The 19888-nt window shown below is 44.6% G+C and overlaps 1 protein-coding gene across 2 annotated transcripts in view; it reads left to right on the forward strand.

Annotated features, from left to right (window-relative positions):
* Window positions 1-19888, forward strand: part of DNAAF9 (dynein axonemal assembly factor 9) — a 131548-nt gene that overhangs the window by 70129 nt on the left and 41531 nt on the right. For both annotated transcript variants that reach the window (XM_004772877.3, XM_004772878.3), the window contains exons 21-27: window positions 8984-9087; window positions 12918-13064; window positions 14111-14199; window positions 14619-14720; window positions 14987-15104; window positions 16981-17069; window positions 18423-18581. In XM_004772877.3, coding sequence (XP_004772934.1) covers window positions 8984-9087; window positions 12918-13064; window positions 14111-14199; window positions 14619-14720; window positions 14987-15104; window positions 16981-17069; window positions 18423-18581 — 808 coding nt within the window. The remainder of the gene's footprint in view (window positions 1-8983; window positions 9088-12917; window positions 13065-14110; window positions 14200-14618; window positions 14721-14986; window positions 15105-16980; window positions 17070-18422; window positions 18582-19888) is intronic.

Consider the following 19888-nt stretch of genomic DNA (forward strand, 5'->3'; position numbering starts at 1 on the left):
CATTCATGGAAGAGACAAAGCACAAGGAGATTTGGGGCTCCACAGAATGCCGGGTAGTAAGTAATCGCGTTCGTTATTGTGCCTGTGCTCCAGCCCTGCCTACATTTGTGCCTCTCCAGATCCCAGTACAGAAGACCAGAGTCCGGAACACCTATTGAAGGCAGGGAGTATGTGACAGTGCTACTAGCCTTGGGGCAAGATTGCATAGTGTTTCCAAAGCAGGTTGTAGGGTGCCTGGGTGGCTCAATGGGTGGGTTAAGCCTCTGCCTTCAGCTCAGGTCATGGTCTCGGGGTCCTGGGATTGGGCCCCGTGTCGGGCACTCTGCTTGGTGGGGAGCCTGCTTCCTCCTCTCTCTCTCTCTCTCTGCCTGCCTTTCTGCCTACTTGTGATCTCTGTCAAATAAATAAATAAAATCTTTAAAAAAAAAAAACAGGTTGTAGAGGCAACACAGAGGTGGTTCTGTCATAGTTGAGCCAGTTACAATATTTAGCAAGGATATTTGCCAAAAATTAGTTTGCACCTTCCTAGCAAAGGGCCTTCTTAGAAAAGTAATCTGTGCTGTATTGAGTTATCCAGGAAGATTCAATATATCCTGAGGTCTGTACACAAAGGGCACAGCCAGGGATTTCTGGAGCCTTATTCATCACACTCTTTTGAGAGCACACTCTTAGTTTCTGAAGGAAATGTAGTTTGAATTAGGGGGTGGTTTTCTGAGGCAGGAAAATTAAATAGGAATAGTGAATTTAAACAGGAATCTCCTCTAGCTGTCTATTAAGCTTTTTGCCACTTTGGAGCCCAGGTCAAGTGGGGCTTAAAGTTTATACCACTTAAGGCTCTTTCAAGGAGAAATAACAGAAAACGGTAAGGATTCTTCTGACGGCCTTAGAAGGGAGCTTGGGCAGGTGAGGGGTTCTGAAGCTTAAGTGTCATTAGTGTCCTGGTAAATCTGTCTCTACTTGAGACTGTGATGAGCTTGAAACTCATCCATTCCTATTCCCTGAAGGCATTGACAAAAGCTCTTCAGCCTGTGTTATCTTAATTGAGCTTCCTGTCCTGAGCCCCATAGGTGAAAACTTACCTGAGATTATAGTGCAAGTTCACAGTAGGTCTGGAGGGTAGTCCAGGTCTTCTGATTCTCAGTCCAGGGTTGGCCCTTCCACTACATGTAGATAATACTAGTACGTCCTTTACTTTGAAATGCTTCCACTGAAACCTTTTTCTTCCCCAGTTAATGACTTCTCCTATCACAGGACTTCTTGCTATACAGATCCTGTTCTTTTATGTCCTTCATGTGTCTCGTCTTCCCCACCCTGCTGTCCTTGGTCAGGCAGGCTGCCCACCTGCTAACCCTCAGGAGCCCGGTTTATAGGTTTACCACATATGCCTATATCCGTAAACAATGTCTTGGTTTTGAATAGCACAAAGAGAATCTCACTCTGTGTATTCTGGGTCTTGTTCTTTTTACTCACTATTCTTTTCCTAAGATTCATCCAGATTGTTGTGGATAGCCATGAAGTTCATTCACTTTCATTGCTCAGTGGGATTCCTTTATATGAAAATGTGCTATTTATTCTTTGGACTGTTGATGGACATTTGAGGTTCATAATTTTCTTGCTATTGCAGGCAGTCCTGTCATGAACATTCCTGTACCTGTCTCCTGGTGCACATGGCCCCAGGAGGATGCCTTAAAACACAGCCTTCTTGCTGTATAGTAATTGACATCTGTTGTCTCAGTCTCCTGACTTCCCTGTTGCATTCTGGCTAGCCGAACCAACCACTGCTGTCATCTCTGGCTAGTCAGTATATTGGCATTCCCTGAATGTTTGCCACTTTGATTGCTGTCTTTTTTGACATCCATGCCTATAGAATTTTCTATGCTTTGTCTCAAACAAAGTCAGCCCCTCTCCCTTGTAAGATTTTTGTATACCATGGAACTGGAGGAGAGGTCAAGTGAATAGCCCCTGGCTGAAATACCACATTTCCACCGATCTCATCAAGCTTCAATAGATTTTTCTCAAATAAATCCTTCTCAGTTTTATTATATAAATTTGGGCCATTACTAGAGTCCTTAAGTAGTTGTCTTAACAATTAGACCAGTTTCATCGCTGTTTTCTGGGGAGAGCATCTGCCAGAATCTTCACAGCCATTTCAGAAGTCCCACTCGTCGAGTTTTGATACTTTCACTTGGTAAAGATTCTAGGTCATAGTTTGTTTCTTTTTTTCAGTAAGCTCAATTCCATCGTAGGGCTTAAACTCATGACCCCAGCGTAAAGAGTCACTGACTGAGCCAGTCAGGCACCCCAACAGTTTCCTTCTTTCCGGAAGGATCTTGCTCTACTCCACTGTCTTCTCGCTTGCAACATTCCTGAGCAGAAATCCACTGCCATCCTTACCTTTGTTCCTTCTATAGAAGTTGTCTTTTTTTTACTCCAGCTACTTTTGAGATTTTCTTTTTTTTCTTTTTAAGATTTTTAAAAATTTATTTCAGAGAAAGAGAGAGTGTATGTCCATGCACGAGTTTGGGGAGAGCAGAGGGAGAAGGAGAGGCACTCTCAGACTCCACTAAGTGGAGAGCCCTAACACAAGGCTTGATCTCATGACCTGAGCCAAAATCAAGAGTTGGACACTCAAGAGACACCTGGGTGGCTCAGTCAGTTAAACGTCTGCCTTTGGCTAAGGTCATAATCCAGGATCCTGGAATTGAGTCCAGCGTTGGGCTCCCACTTCTGCCTCTCCCTGACGCTCCCGCTGCCTGTCCTCTCTCTCTCTGACAAATAGATAAGTAAAATCTTAAAAAAAAAGAGAGAGAGAGAGAGATGCTTAACCAACTGAGCCACCCAGGGACCCCGATTTTCTTTCTATCACAGATGTTAAGCAGTTTTATTTTTCTGTGAGTTGGTATGTCTTTTTTCATGTTCTTTGTGCTTAGAATTCATTTTGCTTCTTCAATGGATAGATTTAGTTTTCCTCATATTAGTATTTTTGGCCTCTTTTTTAAGTTTTTCCCCTCCTATTCTGGGCCTCCACTTTGCTGCCTGAAATTGTCCCACAGCCCCCTGTTGCTCTGTACAATTATTTTCAGTCCTTTTTCTCATCATGTTTCATTTTGCATAGTTTCTACTTGTATATATTCTGATTTACTAACCTCTTCTGCATTGTTGTTATGAGTTTGTTAATGTTAAATTAACATTTGTGAAGTGGAGCGCAGGGTACTGAATGGAGAGCCAAGTTCAACAAAAGACCACAAAAGAAATTGAAATAGGGAATTTTATTTCTCACAAGTCCTGGAGGAAGTACAGGGCGATGGCATGCCTCATGCCTTCAGGGCACACAGGAAGGTCAAAACAGAATGCAGACAGAGAGAGTGGCAGGACCTGGGGCACATGCCTTTATTAGAGTTTGTGGGTAGAGTGCTTTGGGTTTCCCAGGTTGAGGCCAGGTAGGTCAATTCAAACCAGAAGAGCAGGGTTTTCTCTAAGGAATGCCCTCAGAGACAGTGGAGACTTGATCACAAGGGCTGTTGGGGAAGTCATGTCAGAAACTTATATTTTCTTGTGAGTTTGCAGGCTGCTACACAGGGCTTGTTTGAGGGGTCAGTGTCATTTTAAGCACCTCCCCCCCCACCAGGTCACTTGGCCAAAAAAAAATGTGTGTGGGGGCAGCAAAACCCTGGAGTAGCTTAGCTAAACTTCCACAACTGTCTAATGTCATTCATCTCATTCAGTGTATTTTTCTTCTCAGACATTGTATTTTTCATCTATGGAAGTTTGATTTAGGTATTTTTTACGTCTTTTATGTCTCAAGTTAACATGTTTCAGTCTTCTAGCTTCTTGAACATACGGGATACAGTTATAATAATTGTTCTAATATGTTTTTCTTCTAGTCATATCATCTGGACTTGCTTTTTTTTTTCTTTTTTAAAGATTTTATTTATTGGGGCAGCTGGGTGGCTCAGTAGGTTAAGGCCTCTGCCTTCAGCTTAGGTCATGATCCCAGGGTCCAGGGATCGAGGTCCGCATCGGGCTCTCTGCTCAGTGGGGAGCCTGCTTCGTCTTCTCTCTCTCTGCCTGCCTCTCTGCCTACTTGTGATCTCTGTCTGTCAAATAAATAAATAAAATTTTTAAAAAAGATTTTATTTATTTATTTGACAGACAGAGATCACAAGTAAGCAGAGAGGCAGGCAGAGAGAGAGAGGGGGAAGCAGGCTCCCCGCTGAACAGAGAGCCCGATGTGGGGCTTGATCCCAGGATCCCAGGACCCTGGATCATGACCTGAGCCGAAGGCAGAGGCTTTAACCCACTGAGCCACCCACGTGCCCCACATCTGGCCTTGCTTTTAAGCTTTGTTAGCCAGGAGACAGAACAGCATTTAATTTAGGGTGAATTTTACCCCACTTCTGAGGCAGAATCCTTCTGAATATTCTATCTAACATCCCTGTGAAGTGTGAGGTTTTCTACTCTGGCCAATGGGAATAGGCAGAAAGTCTTATTCAAGGTATGGTCTGATATTCATTGTCTTACATAGGAATATCCAGTTTTTCTAGTACCGTTTGTTGAAAAGGCTCTCCTCTTTCTTTGATCTGTCTGTGCACCTTTGTTGAATATCAGTTGACTGTATATTTACTATTTCCTACAGGCCTCCATGAATGGTTGGCACTCAGGCAGCTCCTTCATTGTCCCTGTAGTAATTTACAGATTGCAGAGTGGTTTTTTCCATTGGGCAGAGATTGTTCAGCATTGAGAAACAGGGGCACTGGTCCCTTGACACCTAGGGCAGTGGACACATCCTGAGAACTTTGGTAACCAAAATAAGTCCTGCCTTTTCAGGATGGGAAGGCCTAGGCAGCAGTCATCTGCTATCTGCTGACTTCATTCTAAACCCTCTTGTGTTTTCCCTGGTGTCCACAGGAAGCTAGTTGGGGACTCTTGAGAAGAAAAGGTCCTCTGCAGCACTGCATATGAAAGAATTATGCAGCTGCATATTACCTACAACATGGGTGACTCAGGAATGGATGTCGAGAGTAGTAAGCGAGTCACAGAAGGACACATGTACTAAGATTATATTTATATGAAAACAAAACAGATGAAACCAAATAATATATGGTTTATAGATACATTAATGTATGATAAAACTGTACAGAATTTAGGATGTTGGTTTCCTTTGGGTAGAAGAAAGATGGCCACTGAGAAAGGGCATTTGGAAGGCTAATGGTACTAGTAATGCTTGATTTTTTAGCTGAGTGGCGAGTGTACAGGCACCGAAATTGTGTTGTTATTGTTTCTCTTTAAACAATATGTGTACATTTCACACGCTGTCACATAGAATGGAAATTATCCAGCCATTGCATCTTTTTTTTAAAATTATGGTATAATGTATTATTAGCCCGAGGGGTACAGGTCTGTGAATTGCCAGGTTTACATACTTCATAGCACTCACCATAGCACATACTCTCCCAATGTCCATAACCCCACCATCCTCTACCTACTCCCTCCCCAGCAACCCTCAGTTTGTTTTGTGAGATTGAGTCTCTTATCAGCCATTGCATCTTATCTCCCCAGCAGAGATAAATAAATACTCCGTCTTCATACAGGCTAGACCATTGGAGGAGTTTTATTTGTGTAGCCAGGTGTCTGAAGGAAGGAAAGCCAAATTCTTCATTGACATTTGGTGTCTTGGTTTGCCCTGAGGGCTCATCCTTCTTTTGGACTCCTGGTGATGCAGAGGTCACTGGCGATGCAGAGGTCAAAGACAGAACCATCCCTTGGTCCCTTGCTGCTTTAGTAGTCAGGGAGAACTTCCTCTTACCTTAGGTTTTTGGACTCACAGAATGGAGAAGGAATGACAGTGGCCTTTCAGTAAGGACACCAAGGATAAGACAGGGGGCCAAGCCCCATGTCAGGCTCCCTGCTCAATGGGGAGTCAGCTTCTCCCTCCACTGTGGTCTCTCTCACTCACTTTCTCTCTCTCAGATAAATAAATAAAATCTTAAAAAAAAAAAAAGACAAGGAGATCTCCTCAGGAGTTGGTTACTGTGGTCACTGAGAAACCCCCGCAAGGGCATATCCCTTCAGACCAAAGTCTGACAGTTATGAATCCAGAGCAGATACTGGAAGTGTCATCACTTCAAGTGGATTAGGATCTGAGAGACCAGATAACAGGCATTGGACCACCCATTGAGTCACTTCAGCTATTTCATGTATGCTCTGAGGATAATGAAAGTTACTGCTTCCAGAGCCAGGGTGAGGGGTAGCTGGGACCCAAGGTAGCTGTTCTATGCCAGTACTAAAATCAGCTTCCATTTACTGAGTTCCTGCCCTAGGCCAGGCCCCATATGAGTGCTTTTCCAACACTGCCTTGTGAATTTCTGTCTTCCTCTTTCCCATTTTGTTTCGAGGCTTCAGAGTATAGAGAGAGGAAATGCTAGAGATAATCTCTCTCATCTGTGCTCTTTTTCTGGAAGCGTTGGAAAATGTTGTCCAGGAAGCCTTTGAGTGGTACTAGACTTGCTTCTGAGAAGCTTCATGTTAGAGCTACACAGGTGGAGGGTGAGCCCAGACCTGGAAAGGTACAGATAGTAAGCAGTAGGAGAGCAATTCTTACCTCCTAGTACCTGTTGATCCCTGTTTTTTCTGTAAACAGTAGATAGAGTTATCTTGTGGCCCGAATTGATGAGGTCGTAGTATGAGGAGAGGGCTGAAAATCTTGGCTGGGCCCTGGGGGAGCTGGAGGAGGAGCTAAAACAGCCCCACACTGTGGGCCTCATAAGGCTAAGAAGCAGAGAGCACAAGTCGTCAGATGAGCCATTTGGAGAGGGTAGACGGGAGGAAGCCGGGTGAGAATTGAAGGACGTCAGATGCCGCAATGACTTGGTCCCCTACGGACTTCTAATCTGTACCCAGCTCCGCTGAAGTAGTAGTCCTGTGACTTTGGGAGAAACCTGTCTGAGGTGTGTCTCCCCATCAGCCCTTTAAGAAGATAGCCTCTTTAGATTGTTAGGAAGGCAGAAAACTGTAAGGTATATGACGTGCTTGGTGCAGTTGGTGTTAACTAGTAAACATCCAGGGCAGATCTGAGCTGTTTCTGAGCAATCGGGGGAAACTAGGGGACTGAGGCTTCAAAGGCTCAGTGACGTCAGTGGATGAGATCAGGGAGTGAGATGACTAAAAGGCTGATGGGATGCTGTAGTCCAAGAGTAGGTTCTGGAGCTGAAGATTTCAGAGATGTTCTGGGTGCTGTTTTACTGCTGTGGCATTGGGATTGAGGAGTAGTGAGCCCAGAATGGGGCGTGGGCCATTTCCCGATCTCTCAGAAGAGACGGACCTTCTTGGCTATGGAAGAAAAGACTGAGCACGTTCAGAAGCTGTTTGAAGTGTTGTGGCATGACTTGGAGGGCATTTAGGTGAACAGTGAAGAGAAGAAATAGCTGTGTCTCTGAGGGAATGAAAGTATTGTGCCAGCATGGAAGGTAATAGTCTGGGAACAGCCATGAGGAACCTTGGCTTTGATGCAGGATGAGGCTGGGTCATGGGTTGCCTCTACTCAAGAGGGCCATAGGGCAAGGCTATTTGCAAAGGAGGTCATACTGTACTTGATAGAGGCTGTGAGGCTTACACTCGATGCCTTGGAGTGGGCGGCTGCTGCCCCAGGTGCTGTGGTTAGCATTGTTTCCCTCTGACTGGTCATCTAGTTCTTCTATTGATAGGCTCCAGACTTTCATCTTGTGCCTAAAAACTGCCTCCGTCACCCCCACTTCTTCCCATGCCCCATTAACATGCACACACAAGCATACCTACTCACTAGGCCTCTCTGCTTTCTGAAATCCCACTTCCTCAGGAAGACTTCAGCTTGAGGTCCCTGAAGTTCCTCACCTTGGCCTTTGCTTTTCTTGTCCTTACAATCTCCAGAGCTTTGGGGCTACCTTCCTAGAGCTACAGCTCGAGGAATCAGTCCCTCTTCTTTGCCTTCTGTCCTCTGCTTTAGCAGTTAGATATTGATGACAGTATTCCCAAGCTTGTGCCTTGAACTCCAGGAAGTAATTTCTTTCTTCTACAGATATGAAAACAAAGAAAGAAAGACTGTTAGAAGAAAAGAAAGCACACAGCTTGGACCAACTCCAGAGAGCAGGAGTCTTATGGGTACTCTGGGTGCTTCATTTAAGTCTCCAAAGCAATCCCTGTCTTAACACTTGTCATTTTAGCTGCCTGTTCTTCTTTGGTCTGCCCCCTAGGGCCCATAATGAGCTATTCTGTATGACCTTGGCCACCTAGAAACAGCAGCTGTCTTTGGACCTGAATCCTTGAACTGAGAAAGCCACATCCATTGTCCACATCCCACCCATCTTCTTTTTTTTTTTTTTTTAAGATTTTATTTACTTATTTGATAGAGAGATACACAGCACAAGTAGGCAGAGCAGCAGGCAGAGGGAGAGGGAGCAGCTCTAGAGTAGCAGGCCTCTACTGCCTATAATATCTGTTAACTAACTCAGATGTTCTTTTGCTGGGCACAGGGACCTTTAGGTCCCTTCACCAGTCCTTTACCTGAGACCCTGGTGCTCTTTGCTGGACTTTCAGTGAGTGATGTGGTCTCTTTAGAGCCAAATCAGCTTCGGCCAAAATAGGAGAAAGGAGAGTCTGTAAACTCAGTGGTGGAGGAGACATACCCAGAGTCTTTTTCAGTGTGTTTCCCTGCAAGATGCCCACAAGTGAATGTGAATTTTGCCTCTCTCCCAGCAGCAGATAACTTATTCACTTGTTTTTTCTAATTTTATGGAAAGTCTGTGATGCTTCATTTCTCTCTGAAGCTCCAGGAGTGTGCATTGGCTTCCCCAGAACACAAGACTCAGGATAAAAATTGAGTAACTAAAGCATTACAGATACTAGTCTCTAGTTACCAGTGTGGTGTGCCCTGATACATGCAAGGACGTTGGGATCTGGCCCCCAGGATCCAGCCCTCCAGCTCTGACCTGCTCTCTTTTCCTTCCAGGGAAGGTGCACTTCTTCTCTAGGGGTCTTCTGTTTTCTCACCGTCATCATGGGAGTATCGTCCTTTCCAAGGATCACATGAATTCCATTTCATTCTATGATGGGGTAGGTGTTTTATTAGTCCATGGCTTTGATGTTCAGAAGGATACTCAATACTTCTGAGACGAAAACCAAATAACTCCCTGTCCCTGCTCCACCACCATGGGTCAGGATGTCAGGAACCAGCATTGCCCTTGAGGCAGGCAGGCAGGGAGTTCATGGAGAGGCCTGTCCATTTGTTAATCTCACTGCGCCATAAAGGGCTTAGCTGGAAAAGAGTTCTGGGTCAGGAGGGCGAACAGCCACCCATGCCCACTTAACTTATCCCAAAGAGAACCAGAAAGTAGGCTGAAGAAGGCCTTAAATGGCCCTCTCCTGCCCAGGAACCCAAAGGCTCACTCACTTAAGAACTGGAAAGGAGCTGTTTTTGAGTTGATGGGGCTCAACTCACCCATTAGCATGAGAAAGAATTTTAAGTGATCCAGAGAGAAGAGAAATGGCTCACTTTCCCCATGAGGGCTCAGCCCTATTCCTGGACAAACTCAGACTTCCCCTCTACCTTTGTGAAAGTTCTACCCCCAGAGCCACCCTTTAACTTCACCAATTTGTTTAACATTTTGCCCTCCCCTTGCAAGGAAGTAGGCAACTATGAGTTCTCCCTAGGCTGTTCTCCTCCTGGCCAAGGTACAGCTCATCTCTCAGTATGACACCAGAGTGGAGAGCAGGCCCTCTATTGTGTTTGGTTTCAGCCTCAAAACCAGCCTGTATGGGAGTCAAGACAGACTAGGTGAGGTGGTATGGTCAGATGGCTCAGAAAATAAGTTCTGTGAACAATTCAGAGAAAATTATATCTTTCTTCCACATAGAATTTGTTGTCTTAAAGGGTGTTCAAAAGTGCAAGCAGGCCAACAAGATTGAATGGATGGCATTATTAGATGAAAACTTTGATGAGAGAAGAAAAGGTGAATCATTCAAGTGCTGGGACAATAAGTTAGCTAACTTGGAGCAGGGCAGAATGGATTCTTACCTCATATCAAAAATCAAAATAAACTTCTGATAGACTAAATATTTTAAAATTTCACAAGAAGAAAGAAGAGTATAAAAATGAATAAGTATTAAAACTTCCAGGGACAGGAAGACTTCGTAAGCTTAGTAATGACACAAGAAATTCCAAAGGAAAAGTCTGTCAGATTTGACCACTTAAGGATTTTAAATATTTTTGCTAATAATTTAATTTATTGACATATACTTTAAATACAATGTAAGTACAATTAACTAACCATTTAAAGTTTTGACAGATGTATACCGATGTATATACTCATGAAACCACTGTCAGAGTTAAGGTACAGACAGCTTTCATCACCCTTGAAGTTTTCTAATGCCCTTTTGCAGTTCCTCTTCCCCTCCACTTCTGCTTCCTGTCACTGTAAATCAATATGCCGTTCTAAAATGTTATATAAACGGGGTTGCCTGGGGTGGCTCAGTCTGTTAAGCATCTGATTCTTGATTTGGGGTCAGCTTATAATCTTAGGGTCCTGGGATGAAGTCCCTTATTAGGCTCCATAGTCAGTGGGGAGTCTGCTTACAGATTTTTCTCTCTCTCCCTGTCTGCCCCTCCCCCTGCTTGGGAGCATACTCTCTCTCAGATAAATAAATAAATCTTTAAATAAAATAAAATGTTGCATAAATGGATATCATACCTTCTATATCCTTCTAAGTTTGACATTTTTCACTCAGTATAATGATTTTTACTTTTTATATTTTTATTATTATTTTTTAAAAATATATTATTTATTTATTTGTCAGAGACAGAGAGAGAAAGAGCGAGCACAAGCAGGCAGAGGCAGAGAGAGAGGCAGGCTCCCCACTGAGCAAGGAGCCCAATGTGGGACTCGATCCCAGGACACTGGGATCATGACCTGAGCCGAAGGCAGTGGCTCAACCGACTGAGCCACCCAGGCGTCCCAGTTTTTTATTTTTTTAAAGATTTTATTTTCATTTTCTTTGACAAAGAGGGAGCACAAGTAGGCAGAGAGGCAGGCGGAGGGAGAGGGAGAAGCAGGCTCTCCTCTGATCAGGGAGCCAGATGTGGGGCTTGATCCCAGGACCCTGGGATCATTACCCGAGCTGAAGGCAGCCGCTTAACTGACTGAGTCCCCCAGGTAAAAACCAGTATAATGGTTTTTAGATTCATCCATGAATAGTATTCCTTGTTTGGGGATAGCATAAAATTTATCAGACTAATTTATAATTTGAAGCTCTAAAAATTAAAGAAGTTCTAGATAAATGAAACGATACTCTATGTTCATGGATAGGAAGACTTAACATTGTTAAGACCACAATTTTACCAAAGCAGTCTACAGATTCAGTGCAATTCCTATCAAAATTCTATGGCATTTTTTACAGAACTAGAAACCCATCCTGAAATTCATATGGAATCTCAGGGTATCCCCAAGTAGCCAAAATAATCTTAAAAAAGAACAGAGGTGGAGAATTCACATTTCCTGATTTCAAAACTTACTACAAAGCTATAGTAATTAAGCAACAGGGTGGTATTGGCATAGAGTCAGATAAATAGACCAAAGAAATAAAGTAGCTCAGAAATAAACTTTCACAGATGTAGCTAAATGATTTTTAACAGGGTGCCAAGACCATTCAAAGGTATCTTCAACAAATGGTGCTGGGAAAATTAGACATCCACATGCAAAGAATGAAGTTAGATCCTGACTTTATGCCGTGTACAAAAAAATTAAGTCTAAGAACCAACACTGTTAAACACTTAGAAGAAAACGTAGGAGCCATTTGCAGTGATGTGGATGGAACTAGAGGGTATGAAACTAAGCGAAATAAGTCAGAGAAAGACAATTACATGATCTTACTGATATGTGGTATTTAAAAAAACAAAGTGGAGGATCATATAGCGGAAGAAAGGAAAAAATGAAACAAGGCAAAATCATAGAGGGAGACAAACATAAGAGACTCTTAATCGCAGGAAACAAACTGAGGGTTGCTAGAGGGGATGAGGTGGCTGGGTGTTGGACATTGGGGAGGGTATGTGTTGTGGTGAGCGCTGTATATTGTGTAAGACTGATGAATCATAATCCTGTACCCCTGAAACAATATATTATATGTTAATAATAATTTTTAAAAAAACATAGAAGTAAAATCCTCATGACCTTGGAGTAGGCAGTGATTTCTTGGATTATGACACCAACAACACAGACAACAAAAGAAATATATAAATTGGACTTCATCAAAATTGAAAACTTCTGTGCATCAAAATACAGTATCAAGAAAGTGAAAAAAAAAAAAAGAAAGAAAGTGAAAACAACCTACAAAATGGGAGAAAATATTTACAAATCATGGTTAGCCTAGCTGGCTCGGTTTAGGATGTTATGACTCTGAATTCGGGTTCAAGCCCCACGTTGAGTATAGAGGTAACTTTTTTAAAGAATTGCATATCGGGGCGCCTGGGTGGTGAGTCATTCGGGCATCCAACTCTTGATTTCAGCTAAGGTTTTGATCTCAGGGTTGTGAAATCGAGCCCCACATTGGTCTCTGTGCTTGGTGGGGAGTTGGCTTGAGATTCCATCTCCCTCTCCCACTCCCCCCCCAAAATAAATAATTAAACTTTTTTAAAAAATCATATATCTGATTAGGGATTGATACCAGAAAGAAGTTTGAGATGACATTTTCAGTTTAGAGGAAAAGACCCTTATACTTCCTTTATCTCCCTCAACTGGGTATTGGAAAGCACATCTATCATTGGACCCCAGTATACCACATAATGTGAAAACAATTGCAGGGAAATTTGTCATTTGTGGCCAGACAGTATTGGGAGGGGTAGTGTCATGCAGATGCTTTTTTCACCGATGCTCCATCCTTGTTCTCTTTAGGACTCCACGAGTGTTGTTGCTGCCCTTCTGATAGACTTCAAAAGCTCGTTGCTTCCTTATCTCCCAGTTCATTTCCATGGATCAAGCAATTTTCTGATGATTGCCCTGTTCCCCAAATCAAAGATATACCAAGCATTTTACTCAGAGGTAACACCAATCATTGGTCAGCAAAACAAATACTACTTTTTTTTTTTCATTAGGAGCTTAGATGGTAAGGCCACATCTCAGGGCTAACAGCAAGGTGATGAGAGGCCTGGTGGAGGGGGCTGCTTCTGATCCTCTTGGGTCCTGGAGTGGTGCTTTTGCCATTGAGAGGAGATCCTAAAGGAACTGAATGAAAGGCTTTTTAGCTGCTAAGACAAATCTTCTTTGTCCCTTTAGGTCTAATTAAACTCATTTTTCTTTTAGCTACTTTATTGAATTATCTGACCCTACCTAATGGATCAGAGCTCTACTCTACCTTAGTCTCTCCCTTCCCATGGTTCACAGGCCCTTCCCTTGTGAAGTCCCACCTGGCAGGCTCCATGTTATAGGCACTCGGTACAGATTGCGTGAGGAGGGAGCTTACCAAGAATTATACAACCCACTTAGAGACCAGGCAATAACCAAAGTCAAACACATGGCCAGCCTCTTGACTGGTGACAATGTTCAGAAAGGTGTGATTGCCACAGCCTGTGAAGAAACCGTGTCCCTCTCTCAGGGGAGACTGACCGAACACAGAAGAGAGAAGAGCTGGTCTGGTCGCAGAGTGGCATCTCAGGCTAGTCCATGTCTCCCTCTTACTGCCTGCTGGTCCACCCGCGCTCTTTGTGTCCCCGAGAGAGAACCCTTTCGATTCTCTTCAGCCATCCCTCTGCCTCTAGGCAAGGGTGAATCACTCCTTCTTCTGGTCCTGTCCTCAAGGAAGAACAGGCCCCTGCTACCAGAACAGTGTTACCTGACGCCTTCTTCCGTGCTTCCTGGCCTCTGAAGGAGCAGAATCCCTGGGAGAGGAACCCAGAAAGAAATTCTAGTTTTGAAAAATACAGAACAAAATTGCTGCAGGCCTCTATTTTTGAAACAAACTTGTTTGTTATGATGGTTTTTCTCTGTACTGTCAGTCTCGATTTTCAACAACCATCAAATCCCCATGTGGATTCCATATCCTGTTGTTGGGTTTAAAGTGTTCTTTGCTCAAATTCTGTTTTGTTTAGGTCTTCTCCCCCTGGCAACAGCAGGCTAACTCAGGGCTGTCTTTAAAAGTGATCCAGGAAGATGGATTATCTGTGGAACAAAAGAGATTGTAAGTGGCTGCCTTCAGCGTTTATGCTTGTTTCCCTAAGCTGTGTGTGTCTGCTGTCTCTGCAGGGCGACTTACATTACGTAACACAGGGGGCTTGGCTGCCGAAAGGGCCAGCACAGTCATTCCAGCGCTGCCACTTACAGGTAGCCAGTGCCCTTGGGGAAAGAGAAGTGAAGAGAGATGAAATCCACAAGAATCAGAAACCCATAATATAACCAAGGGTTTCAGGTGAACCTTCCTCTGTGGGCACACCCATCCTCACACAGTAATGCCACATTGTGTTCAAGTCAGTGAGATGCTTGTTTTGGAAGTGTTGACTGTGTCACGGGACTCTGGCTTGAAAGCATCAGAACAAGTTATGTAAAGTATGTGTGCTGTAGGGAGATGGAGTTCTAATCTGTGAACTTTTGATATTCCAGACACTCCAGTGCCCAGAAGCTCTTCAGTGTCCTGGGCCATTCTGTTGGGGAGAAACAGAGTCCTCTAAAGGTCCTCCCAGCCAAACTTCCAGAGCTAGACTGGTGAGCTCCAGTTTGCTGTATGTAAATGTTCAATGTTCTGGCTTTTGAAATGTCAGGAACCTCCATGTTGGTTCTTTCTAAGCTCCTTTTTCTTTGTAGCTTCTTAGGGATCAGTGTATAAGGTGGTAGTGATACCATAAACAATTTTATTCTCTAGAGTGAATCTCTCTGAGTTTCTTTTTTAGCAATTAAAGTTTCCTATGTGAAGGAGCAGATTTAGGCAAGGCTAGTGATGTAACATAATAACATTGTCTTTATTTTTCTAGGTTTCTTCAGCATTTCGCCATCAGCAGCATTAGTCGGGAACCTGTGATGAGGACCCATCTCCCTGTCCTGCTGCAGCAAGCCGAAATCACCCCCATTCACCGAGTAGAAAATGACAAGGTACAGCAACTCAGCAAGTATGCTGGGAAGTCACAGGAAGATAATTCCAATAGGCTGCCCTTCAATCTTCTGTCAGTTAACGAAAAGAGCTCAAGCAGAGTCCCTTCCTAAGACTCTCCACCTCCTAGGATGCCGATAGTATAATACACATGAAACCTGCTCTGCACCGTGAGAGTGTATAGGCATCTACAGTGACCCCAGCCAAGCCCGGGAGCAGCCATAAAGCTCTGGCCCCTTGCTGTGCCTCCCCTGGCTTCTCTGTGTCTTTCAAATTCTTGCTCAGTGTGCTCTGTGCCATCAGCTCTTTCTGTTTGTAATAAGGACTTACCTGGCAGCTGGTGACACACTGAGCTTCATAAGAGGAAGGGACTTGTTACTTGGGCCTTGCTGGCATTACCAGGGTAAGGTGATACTTTATAAACATCGTCTTCCCAAGAGTATATTTTAATCCACTCCCATCTCACATGCCCCTCTTCTTGATACCTCCCACCATTTCTTCAGAACCAGATGTCATAATATGCTCAGAGAGGGCATTATTTATATGCAAACCTAGAAGATGCTCAGTTGCAAAAGATAATAAGAGCACCAAGCAATTAGGAGCCTTGATTTTCCCTTAGGCAAGAGTTTAAAAATGAAAATGACTGCCTGCTGTATCTTATTAAAAGGGTGCTATAGGACTGGCCTTAAAGTAAGGAGGTATCTGTCTATGAGCACGTGTACTGTGATTTGAGAGGCAGGGGCCTGGGCGCTGAGGAATAGGAACCAAGGAGAGGAGGAGGAGGATAATGAAAAAGTTGCATGAAGTACTGCCTGCAGGAGCAGAAAGGGATACAGAGTAGGGGTCTGGTCAGAGGAACTCCTGGTTCCCAGAAGAGAAGAGAGCTCCCTCTCTCTGTTGATGTGACCGGCTCAAATGATGAGTGCCACCAAGCTGAGCTTTAGTCTGAGTTATCTTGTGACCAGGCCCGTTCCGATGAGTCTTCTATGTTATGACAGAAAACACTCGCTATGTCATTTAAATCAATAACCATTCAGCGATTACCTGGTTCCTTTCCTCCCCTGCTTACTCCTGCTCTGTCAGGGGCTTTCTTCAAGTTGTTTTGGAATTCATACGTGCAGAGGGCCCTGTTTTCATTTGATTGTGTGCTAAGGCTAGGGCAGTCCAGCTCCTCTTCTGGTCAAGACTCAGGAATGCTTCCTACACCCCGTTTGTTTCCTTAGCTCAGTCCATGCAGCTTGGACAGATTGGGCAGCCAGGCGGAAATACCCCATGCCACTCCTCTCCTTCACTGAGCTTACTTACCACACCAGTTTAGCCTGTGACATTTTGTCTGAGACTTCCTTTCTGCCCAGTGTTTTCTGTTGTATTTTAACTGATCTAGTCAAACCTGCTCCATGAAAATTGTATTAGTAACACCACATTTTATATGGTATTTGCTATGTGCCATAGACTGTTCTAAGCACTTAAATATTAACACTCATATAAATTAACTCAGTTAATCATCATACCCACTCTGCAAGATAGGTTCTGTTATGAGCCCAAGGTCACATAGCTAGATGAGTGCTGGTGCTGAGGTTCAGACCTACAGAACCTGGCTCCAGAAATCAGTTCCCATAACCTTTTTTTTTTTTTTAAGATTTTATTTATTCGACAGAGAGAGAGATGACAAGTAGGCAGAGAGAGAGGGAGAAGCAGGCTCCCTGCTGAGCAAAGAGCCTGATGTGGGGCTTGATTCCAGGACCCTGAGATCATGACCTGAGCAGAAGGCAGAGGCTTAACCCACTGAGCCACCCAGGCACCCCAGTTCTCGTAACCTTTTACACAACACACTCTCCCAGCTGAATGATGAACTCATGTGACTTTTCTTTCATATAGGTAATTGTCAGCATTGTAACTGGCCTCCCAGGCTGTCATGCTAGCGAGCTCTGTGCTTTTCTGGTCACTCTGCATAAGGAATATGGCAGGTTAGTATAGCTGCTGCCTTTGCTTTGGGGAAAGGGATTCTGTGCCTGGGCCCCCTAGGCACTGGGAAACCTTCAACGTGTATTGGCCTTTGGTGTGATTGGTATCAGCACAGTAACAATCCATCCATTTAACACGTTTGTACTGAGCACTTCCTATATGCCAGGCACTGTTCCAAGTGTGGGTGACAAATGAACAACTAGAAAGTGAATGAACTAGAACAACTAGTTCTAGAACAAAAACAAATGAACAACTCGAAATGAGCTAGAAAGTCTCTGCCCTTGTGGAGCTTACATTCTAGTTTGGAAATACGATTAAGCAGTTAAGGAAGGTAGTATATTAGCTATGAAAAGTGCTATGGAGAAAACAAAGTAGAGAAGGGTATAGAAGAGTGCTAAGTTGGGGGAGGGAGTACAGCTTTAAATTGGGTGATAGGAAGACCACTGAGAAGGGGACATTTGAGCAGAGGCCTGAGAAAATGAGGAGTGAACCTTTGGAAATCTTGGGACGAGCAGTGTAGCAGCAGAACCAGCACAGGCAAAGGCCTGGAAGTATGCCCTGTTCAGCAGGGCCATTCAGGACCCAGGGGAGTTAGAACTTGGGAGCTGGTGGGTGTGATCCAACTCTGACCACCAGGGGACTGCATCAGTTCCAGTACAGCTGGGACATGTCGGCTTAGGGGAAACTGGGGAAATCGTTCGTCCGTCACATTCTGTGGCCAACAGATTACTAAAGAACCCTGGCTAACTGAACAGACAGTTAGTATCTAGTCAACATCAAACTAAGGCATCCCGCAGGAGGCCGTAAAGGAATGGAGAAGGTGGAACTTGCCTAGAAGTTTGGGAGTTCAGGGAGATATGGGGGGTTGGATAAGTTTTAGAGACGTGATAGGGAAATATTGGGCCTCTTTTAAGTACCAAGTGGCTAGCCAGTTCCTCCCTCATATCCATTGCTTTTCTTGTGGAAATAGTCTGAATTCTTTACCCTGCTCACTTCCTTGCAAGAGTACCAGACTGAAACCATTTTATTGGATGGTCGTTTGGGAAATGACTGCGTGTTCAGAAGGAGTCTTTCTCAACTCCTAAGTCTGACTGATGCTCATATGCTAACCTGACCTTTTTCCTTATGGCAAGGCATTTCCTATCAGAAGTTCCAGTGATGGTGGTTTCAGGACACGGAGCTCCCCACCCAGTGCTCTCCACCTGCTTCTGTGATGCCAGGGTTGCTTTCTCCTGTGCAGGGTTACCAGGCAAAATGTCTGTGGGAGTACTGGTCACACATGGATCCACAGGCTGAGTCTCTGGTGCCAGGCTATCAGTTAACCCCCACACTGAGATTATGCTTGCCATTTCCAGGTGGATGGTATACCGCCAAATCATGGATAGTTCTGAGTGTTTTCATGCTGCCCACTTCCAAAGATACCTTTCCAGCGTCCTAGAGGCTCAGCAGAACCGCTCTGCCCGCCAGTCAGCCTACACCCGTAAGAAGACCCGACTGTTGGTGGTGTTGCAAGGGTGAGTACTAGAAGTCTTCTGGGAACAGTGGGGTATGGTGTTGACCTTACCATTTCTGTTGTTTTTTATGTGGCTAGCCTGGGGCACAGAACGACCTCCACATGTTCGTGAGCAGAGTCTGCTCTACCCAGAGAGGCCTTAAGGCCTCTGGTTGCTGTCTAGTGGCCCAGAGTGGCTGCAATTAGCTTACACATTAGTTTTCAGTTTGGTGTCAGAGCACCTGGGTGGTTCAGTCAGTTAAGCGTGCGACCCTTGATTTCATCTCAGGGTTTGTGAGATCGAGTCCCGCATCAGGCTTCACGCTGGGCATGGAACCTGCTTGAGATTCTCTCTCCCTCTCCCTCAACCCTCTCCCTCTCTCTACAACATTAAATTAAATAAAATTAAAAATTAGGTTTGGTTTCAGTATCATGGTATCCCCAAAAGGTAGAGAATTAGGGAAGAGATTTCTGGGCAAGATTCCCTGATAATTCTTATAACAATACCAATCCCTAAGCCTCTTCCTTTGTCGTGTATTTCAGTCCTTCCTCATGTGGAGTTGTAGAGACAACCCCCACACTCTACAGTCTTGAGCCCCACCATGCCCAGAATGGCTGGTCCAGGAAGGTTTCCTGGGACCCTCAGTGGGATGCATAAATAGTCCAGCTGGGCAGGGAGCTCCCTGGTGAGGACAGATTTGACAGAGTGAGTACTACTGCTTCAGGGACCCTGGCTGCAAGGAGCTTACCTTGACGTGTTCTAAGGCCTTCCAAGGAGGTGACTTGTGCAGGCCCACTACCCTTCAGACCCAGAAGAGATCATGCCAGGTCAGGAAAACACAGACTGTGGTCTTCATGATGGCTGATAATACAGAAGCTTTCAGCAGTTCTCACAAAGTGCTTTTATGCTATGCTGTATTTTCTGTGCTCATAATAATTACTATGTGCAATTGGCTAATTGTTTCCAGTAAAGAGTAGGCCTGGATCCAAAGCCCTATTGAGTCTCCTGGGTAGATGGTGAGAAGTAGAGAAACGCCAGGCGGGTGGTCCTAAGGCCAGAGGTGGGCAGGACTGTGTACCCTACCAGGCCATCTTTCCTCTCCTTCAGGACTTATTCTCACACCTGCCCTGGGCTTCTCTTCCATCAAACCTTTTGTCCAGGGGCGCCTGGGTGGCTCAGTGGGTTAAGCCACTGCCTTCGGCTCGGGTCATGATCCCGGGGTCCTGGGATCGAGTCCCACATCGGGCTCTCTGCCTGCTTCTTCCTCTCTCTCTTTCAGCCTGCCTCTCTGCCTACTTGTGATCTCTGTCTGTCAAATAAATAAATGA

The sequence above is a fragment of the Mustela putorius genome, unplaced genomic scaffold (assembly GCF_011764305.1).
Source record: "Mustela putorius furo isolate JIRA1106 unplaced genomic scaffold, ASM1176430v1.1 tig00000874_pilon_pilon_pilon, whole genome shotgun sequence".
Classification (NCBI taxonomy): Eukaryota; Metazoa; Chordata; class Mammalia; order Carnivora; family Mustelidae; genus Mustela; species Mustela putorius.